The 8,539-nt window shown below is 35.5% G+C and overlaps 1 protein-coding gene across 2 annotated transcripts in view; it reads left to right on the plus strand.

The window, feature by feature from the left end:
* CAND1 (cullin associated and neddylation dissociated 1) overlaps positions 1 to 6,630 on the plus strand; it is a 30,953-nt gene extending 24,323 nt beyond the window's left edge. Inside the window, exons 12-15 of one of the 2 annotated variants that reach the window (XM_082498655.1) lie at positions 1,231 to 1,400; positions 1,496 to 1,660; positions 1,889 to 1,996; positions 3,085 to 6,630. In XM_082498655.1, coding sequence (XP_082354781.1) covers positions 1,231 to 1,400; positions 1,496 to 1,660; positions 1,889 to 1,996; positions 3,085 to 3,309 — 668 coding nt within the window. In that variant the 3' untranslated portion in view covers positions 3,310 to 6,630. The remainder of the gene's footprint in view (positions 1 to 1,230; positions 1,401 to 1,495; positions 1,661 to 1,888; positions 1,997 to 3,084) is intronic. The other variant, XM_082498656.1, reaches the window with a different exon arrangement.
* Positions 6,631 to 8,539: the final 1,909 nt, after the last annotated feature.

Genomic DNA, 8,539 nt, shown 5'->3' on the forward strand with positions numbered 1-8,539 from the left:
AGGATTCTATAATGCTTTGTGATCTGAACGTTATTGGAAGTGTGTATATTTTCACAGGGATAAGGTAATCAGAGCTTTCAGTATAACAACAATATGATGAAGAGCTTTGCAATGTTTTTTGATCTTTTTTCATTTGTATGACAAAGTATTGTAGATTTGTTTAATATGCTATGGTGAACGTGGCTTGATTACAGGTTTAAAGATGTGTAAAAATCATATATACTGCTAAAACTAATGGGTGGGAAAGATTAATCTTTGAAAACATACAGTTTTGTAGGGAGCAAGGTTTATATTTATGGGGAAGTGGTGTCAATTCCCATGTGTTATTTTCATCACTAAGCTTAATTTTTTTTTAATACTATGTTGAAGAATCGACTATGCTTGTGGGTTTTTCCCCCACTGTCCTTCCCACTGAAGCTGTCTTGCCTCTTAGGTTTCTGGAAATACTTATTGATTATCCAGTCAAAAAACTATTGGTATCTAGTACACAAAAAAACCCTCAGTCATCTTTGGTTTTGTTTTACGTCCTTTTGTTTTTCTCCTTTTAAAAATTTCACTGCTCTTGGAAGTTGCTAGTATGCTTGACAAACATTGGGGAAAAATATGATCTATTCCTGCAGGCATTTACTTTAACAAGGCTGTGTTATAGAACTATAGACGTTTTAAATTGAGAATGCTCAGAGAGTGTAGTGGGATGAGATGAGAGAGGTGTTGCTACATTAATGTCTACTGAGTGGGCTTATCCTCTGGTAAATTAGGAATTCTTAATATATGCCAATTTAGCGGTTAAAAATCAATATATTGATAGTTTCCTTAAGGAGGTAGTCTCTAATTCTTGAACTGCAGAATGGTTTTCTAATGAATATTCTAGGACTTTAATGGAGAAAAGGAAAGTGTGGTAATTATAATTTTCATTAATTTACACACTGTAGCCTTAAAAGAAAGTTGAAATAACATTAAGTGATAGTCATTTACTTTGGTGTTTTTTCTACTTCTGTTTCATTATTTGAAATGCCATATATCTCAGTTATATAATACTTTTGATATGATTATAATTAGATTTATGTGTGTAATCATGCTAAAATAGCAGGTATTGGTCTGTGTTACATCAAAATAAGTCTTGCACTAAATACATCCTTTTGAAAGGTTAAAACTAAAGCAAAGATATTTTTAAGGTAGCAAATTAAAAAGATCTTAATCGGTTTGTTTTATTTCTGTACGTAATTGCAGGTGATTTTCTGAAAACATTGGAGGACCCAGATCTGAATGTCAGGAGAGTAGCCCTAGTGACATTTAACTCGGCTGCACACAATAAACCGTCATTAATAAGGGACCTCTTAGATACAGTGCTTCCTCATCTTTACAATGAAACAAAAGTCAGAAAGGAATTAATCAGAGAGGTATGTTAACTAAGAAAAACAGTGCTAAATATATGTAAGTAGATTCTTTGTTTTTCTAAATATATTACTTAACTTTGTTTTTTATTTGCTGACAGGTGGAAATGGGACCATTTAAGCATACAGTTGATGATGGGTTGGATATAAGGAAAGCAGCGTTTGAGTGCATGTACACTCTTTTGGATAGCTGTTTGGATAGACTAGATATATTTGAATTCTTAAACCATGTCGAAGATGGCCTGAAGGATCACTATGATATTAAGGTTAGCTGTTGTTTTTCTCTGTGTAAGCAGTGACTTAGTAAAAATATTTTAGATAGTGAATAGACTGAAATGATAAAACTATTACTTGGTACGCTTAAATACTTCACTACATTGGCCATTTTCATTAAAGTGTTGCGGTTAAAAAGGTTACACAGCATTGTAGGAAGTATCTCTCCATATACATGCTGAGTCATAACTGATTGTTGAATTGGTTTTCTCTCAACCTAGATGCTAACCTTTTTAATGTTGGTGAGATTGTCTACCCTTTGTCCGAGCGCAGTGCTGCAGAGGTTGGATAGGCTTGTTGAACCTTTGCGTGCTACGTGTACAACTAAGGTATTGTTTTAAATTTAAAACTTAAATTTATGTTAATTATTTTGTGTTGTCTTATAGAAGTATAAATTAACTCGTGTATGAAGAATACTTCTGAGAATCTAGATGTGTTGCTACAGCATTTCCTTAGTGATAGTTCTTAAGCTGCAATAGGGCACTATGAATCTGTGGGCCCTTATATATGTATTAAATATCTTTGAATTACAGATGGAAGAGTAGACTTGTTAGCTTCTTTTTAAAAATCCTCTGATTCTTTGATGCCATTTCTTTTGTTCCTTAAAAATCTAGCTGCCACTTGATCAACTTGTGAGTGAAACTGGAGTACTGAGAGTTTTTTTTGGCTTCTAATGATTACATTGTTGCAGACAAGCATTGGGGTGACCAAGGGTGGAGGCAGTGTAAAGTGGTCCTATTTTTGTTGGGTGTTTTGTTTTGTTTTTCCCTTCTTCATTTGTGTTACAAGATTCTTGGGTCTTGGCACAGTTAGTCTTCCTGCATTCCTGCTCTTGTCTTGATCCACCTGCGTGCTCTGACAGTCATTTAATGCCTCAGTTGCCTTGCTTTTCCATTACCTTATTCTGTTACATTTCACATCAAGAAATCTGACTGCTTTTAGTGGTAACTTATGTTTGTATCACTGAAACATCTTTGAGAATTATAACAGAAGGTTAAGCAGTTATTCTAATGAAGGTCAACCTTTTAAAAATTCCTATTCTCTGCAAGTATTGTGATTATATTTTCATGTTGTTTACTGAGCTTACTAGCTACAGGCTGCCTGCTGTAATTGTTGTGATTTGGTAATTGAGTTGGTAGCTCACAATGCCGTATTTGAGTTTCAGTCTTATTTGTAAACTGCTGGTAAAAAGTCTGCTAAAAAGTAGATGTTTGGAGGGTTTTTCTGCTTGTTGTTTTTTTGTTTTTGTTTGGTGGTTTGTTGTTTTTTTTTGTTTGGTTTTTTAAGGGCTTAGGCCATTTTGAAAGCTGTGCAAAGTGGTAGTGTGGAAGGAAGTAAGTCTTTGTAATTTTTTTTAAGGAGGGTGTAGAGGGAAGGTTAACCAAAAGTTTTAAATGTATGTTCATTTTTTCCGTAGGTAAAGGCAAACTCAGTGAAACAGGAGTTTGAAAAGCAAGATGAACTGAAACGATCTGCTATGAGGGCAGTAGCAGCGCTTCTAACCATTCCAGAAGCAGAGAAGAGTCCATTAATGAGTGAATTTCAGTCACAGATAAGCTCTAACCCTGAGCTGGCAGCCATCTTTGAAAGTATCCAAAAAGATTCATCATCCACTAACTTGGAATCAATGGACACTAGTTAGATGTTTGTCCAAAATGGGGACCATTATGTTGAACCATATGATGCACTGAATTGACAGATTGAGTAAGAAACAGAAAAAGTATCTAATCTACACATTGTTCCACTTTATTTACCTTTATGGAGACAGTTGGCTTTTCCCATTGTTGCTTTTCTAGCATTTATTCCAGAAATGTATTTCCATAATCCAGAGTTTGTTAACCACTCTTGTTTTAGTGGATTTGGCCACATTTGGGAATCAAAAAGTTGACACATGGTGTATGGAAATAGGTTCCAACATCCATTTGCCCTGTAATGTTTAGGATTAAAATGTCAAAATTTTGTGACCATGAATTTTTTTTTCTTTTATTCACTTTCTACTTGTAAACAAAAAAGGGGGGGAGGTGGAAATCAAGCGTTCAGGTGCACCATCTTTTTGTACAACTTTTTATTGGTTTTTGTTTCAGCTTCATAAATTGGTTTGGCTGGCAGATGAATTCTTGTAAGATTTGTTATAGTAAAGAGAGGGTTTGGGCACAGTTCAAAAAACTCAGACATAAATGTCATTTTTAAAGGTGTGGGGATTAGAAAACAAATATCCCTGTTGTGCACACTAATTTTGCATGAGCAAGTTTACAAATATATATTGTCTGTAAAACAGCATGTGCAGTTTATTCGTAATGCAAGTTAAAATAAGTTCTATTGTATCAGTGCAGTTTTCAGGTATTTTGACATACAGACCATTCATACAGGAAGGGATGAATGAAGGTTGGTTGTCTTAACCTGGCTTTTTTAAATGCCAGTAGTATGACCCTGCAGATGTCTTACAGTAAAAGTGACAATTCCTGCAGTTTTCATGGGTTTTCATTCCCAAAGGCTGGATCCCCTGGAATTGAGGTAGACAAACCGGAAGATCGGAGTGAAATAGGATGAGATGGAGGTAAAATAAACAGAGAACAACAATAGTTGCTCAGTGGGTCCTGAACTCTGGATTCAACTTTGCTTTTGTTATAGAAGTATGAAAGGAAGTTTCTTGGGTGGCTTCTACCTCCTATTCTTCCTCCAACAGCTTTTGTTAAGGCACTAATATACGGTGTTATCTAGACAAGTATTGCCAGACCCATCATTTTGTGCCTGTCAAAATGTTTTCTGGCACATGGAATCACCAGTAGATCGCAGTGCTGCAAGTGTCATACGGTATTTTGGCAAGATATAAAATGGAGAATGGTCTTAAGGCTGGAGAGAGATAGAAAGTAAACAGATACAAGAAAAAAAATCTGCCGTGAATATGCTGAGGTAATCTAAAAGTGGACGAGAAGCTGATAGCTGGCAGTCCCGCAATGAACTGGATTTGGGAATTTAATAGCAAAAGATGGGGCACCACTGCCTCAAAATGAGACTTGTCATTACTCGGTTAATGCAATTGCTTAGTTGTCTTTTTTTTTTAAAGTCAGATCTGAATTTGATTTTTCTCTAGTTAACTGGTATTTTTTAGGTCGTTTGATATTTTGGAAACCTGTTACATGGATAGGTGGCATAAGCTGCTATGTGACTAAACAAACATACATTTTTATGACCTCAGAGACAGTTTCCTGTGAGCATTGGGGAACAGGGGCAAATTCTTCACCTTACACGCTTGCAGCTTGGGAAAAGCAGGGAAGATATTAGTGCATTTTACATTAATAAAAGGACCTGAACAAAGAGATCTATGAGCTCATTCAGTAGTAACAATTTTAATGCTGTAGAAATTTTTGAAATTGTAGCTTTCTCTGTCTCCAAAGTCTTCATACTAATGTAACAATTGTCTTCTAGAAGTAGAAATAAATGAGATTAAATGTACCAACTTATCTAAATGTCATGAAAAGGAATGGGATAACTCTAGAGAGAAACCATATGGTAGAAAAAGCACTGTGAATTAGGTGCATTTTATCTTGCTGTACAATTCATCTACTTCAATTACAGCAATATACAGGCCTCTTAATTAAGAATCTGTTGTGCTAATTAGTTGTCAAACTAATCTTGGGATATCTGTGTTTTCCAAATGCATTAAAATGTTTTATAGACATAAAGCTAGGTGTGAGAATGGCATGATAAACATGAAATGTGAGGCTAAAATATGTAAATAGAGTAGGTCACAACGGTAAGTAAACGGAGTACTTGTATTCCTGGTTGAGAGATTTGTGCGTGTTTATGAACTATCGTAACGCCTAACGTGGTGGATGCAAATAACCTTCACTTTGTTTTGCAGTACATTACAGTGAAGCAAGCTTAAGGACAGATGAGAAGGTTGAGCTATATTACATAGCGAATGCTTTCTTGCAAGAGAGTAATTTTCACTTTGACCACTGATAAAGCAGGTGGGAACATAAGAATTAAGTCTTGCCTGTAAATTACAGAAATTCTAAGAGTATGGTTATCTCCAAGTAGCAGTTGGTTATTTCCGTGATGTAGGAAGACAGGCTCATAAAGGTTGTAACTGCATCATAATTACTGAAATTATTTATTAGTTCTATTAAATCTAGCCAGTTTAGGTGTTGAAATTCCACTGCCTTTCACTGGATCGCTTGAGTGAAATTTGTTATGTTTTTCACTGTCTATCCAGGTATTTGGGTAAATTGGATTTAAATTGCTTTTAGTGCAATTAGGTTCGGGTAATTCTATTAAGGATGATGTCAGGAATACCTGTAGCTGTTCTTTAAATGCTAAATATTTGAAACTAAAATATGAAATTACTCTTACTAAAACAAAACCAGAATTCTGTAAAGCTGCTCTTAGGGGTTCTTGGTATGATGAGAACTTTCTCTAGTGTCTTTCATCATTTTTCACACAGGCAATCAAGACCAATTAATAAGCTTGCACATAATATAGAAATGGTTGGCCAGTCCTCGCATTGTAGATTCTTGCCTTTAAATATTTTTGTATCTCAAAAGTACTTAATGCTCTGATTTTCCGTGAAAAATATTGCCATCCTTGCCAGGGAGGTCTTTTCTAAAATTATAAATTGAAAACTGCAAGTACCTTAAGAACACTGCGCTTCAGTCATGTAAATTTATTTTTTTAATATAGTTTTCCTTCAAAATGTTAACATCTAATATAGCAGTTGACAAAATAAAAAGAGCTGAACTACTTCAATTGTATTTTTATGAGGTGAACAAAACTGTACATATGCACATAGACAGCATTGCTTCTTTCAAATGAAGGATTATTTTAACGTTTCATCAACTTAAATTAGAAATACAAATTAAGTTCGTATCTGCTGCTGTTGTGTTTGGCTTAAGAGATATACTCAGTAATGATGCTAGGAACAAGTTCACCCTGCTGTGGTGGACTGGTTAGTAGTAGTGATTTAGCAACTGCTCTCATATTTATTGGCACTTCCCCTTCCTTGCTTCCCTTTAAGATGACTTTAAAAGCAAAGTAACTTGTGGCCTTGGAAGTGTCTGGGGTTTTTTGGTTTGGTTTGGTTTTGTTAATCCTGATCATTCTGACTGAAATGACACCTGTTCCTACCAAGCACCAAACCCACAGCCTGCAGCCTTTGGGTTTTATTTCCCTGTTGCTCTAAACTGCAGATAAAAAGTACTTCTTTTGGTGTTACTGTTCTTAAAATTAATTTCGGAGAAATGAAAAATAGTAGTCAGCTTATTACTTTCTTTTTGTCCTTGTTTCCCCCTTGCTATGGGATGGGAAGATTTGCTTGCTGCACTATTGAACATGAACAGGCAGGCGTTGTGACAGCGAGCGTTGCCCCCTGCTCTGGAAGAGCTCTTAGTATAGAGTTATAGCTCTTACGCTAAAACTGACCTTTTTCATCGGTATTCATTTATAATTTTTTGTTGTATCTGAGTCTGGGGGAGGAGAAGGAAATTGGAGTTCTTGAGAATAATGAAGTAAATTAATCTTCCATGGCCAGTGTTGGTGAAGTGGGGAAGTTTTCTGCCAGAGGTACTTTTGTGAGGATCAGGCAATTTTGTCTTGGTAGGGAGTTGGACTTCTTTAGATTAGTTTCCACCCCATGAGGCTTTAATATTTCCAAATAATATTTGATGAGGAGAAAACTGCCTTCAGAAAGATCATCCATCCCCCCAAACCAACAAACAAACGGGTTTCTGTTGATTTTAGTCTGTATATTGCGGTTTAGAGCATATTCCTGAGCCAGAGAAGAAATAAGAGTGTATTTCTGAGAACCATGCGGATGCTGGCTGGAAGACAGATGTTACCTGAAATGTAGCACTGCGAAAGAAAATGAAATCTTAAAGTGAGAATATTTTCATTTAAAATAATTCTCCTTTCTTTTGTGTTTTGCCTTTGATTGTATTTTTGAAGAATGGGAAATACAGAAGGGAGATAAAAAAAAAATAATTAGCAAACTGTGTGAAATTCCTGATCCCGGAACTTAGGGGGTAATTTCTATTCCCTGCTGCTTCCTATAAAAAGAAAAACCAAATACATCCAACCAAGAGGTATTTTAACAAAAGTACATAGTAATTCTGAAAAGACTTTTATTCTGAAGGAGTTAAAAGTTTCTTATTATGTTTTCATTATTTTTTTCTTTTATTCTGAAAAAATTCTTTCTCTTTGTATGGGGATTTCTCCCACCTGACAATTATGAGGCAGTTCAATACGGCTGCTTGCAGACTTTAGGAAATAAACCGTGTCGCTCAGTTTAGTGCAGTGAAGATATTCCTGTAGTAGAAGTTTGCAATTCTTTCCCAATGTTCTTTTGTTAATAGATTAAAAAAAAAAGAATCATTCACATATGACTGTGGTTTCCATTCAACCTCCAGCCTTTTCTTCAACTGAAGAAGTATTGGACTCTTAATCATCTGGTTACTGTTACTTAGGATGCCACCCTTCCCGGGGATTCTTGATGTTGTAATCTCAAGTCCTCCAGAAGACCTTTTTTCTTTCTCCAGTCATTACTAAGGTTATTTGCTAGAAGGCTCAGCTTTATCTCCCATGTCTGCAACATTTCCATTATGCATGAAGATAATTCTTTCAGGAATTGCATGTAGTATCCTTTCTGTGGAGGGATTTCTCAGAGAGATGCTATACTTAAATGCAACTGAAGGCCATTTTTGAGGAAGTTCACAGTTCAACCGCTCCCCTCTGCAGTGAAAATCCAGTATACCTAAAATTCACTGGAATTAAGAGTATTAAAACAAACAAACAAACTACCAACCAAAACAGCAACCCACCACATTTCCTTATTTAAAAACATACCTAAGGACAAAATAAAACAATTTGTTCCATGT

This window comes from Vanellus vanellus (genome assembly GCF_965231255.1).
Source record: "Vanellus vanellus genome assembly, chromosome: 1".
Taxonomy (NCBI): domain Eukaryota; kingdom Metazoa; phylum Chordata; class Aves; order Charadriiformes; family Charadriidae; genus Vanellus; species Vanellus vanellus.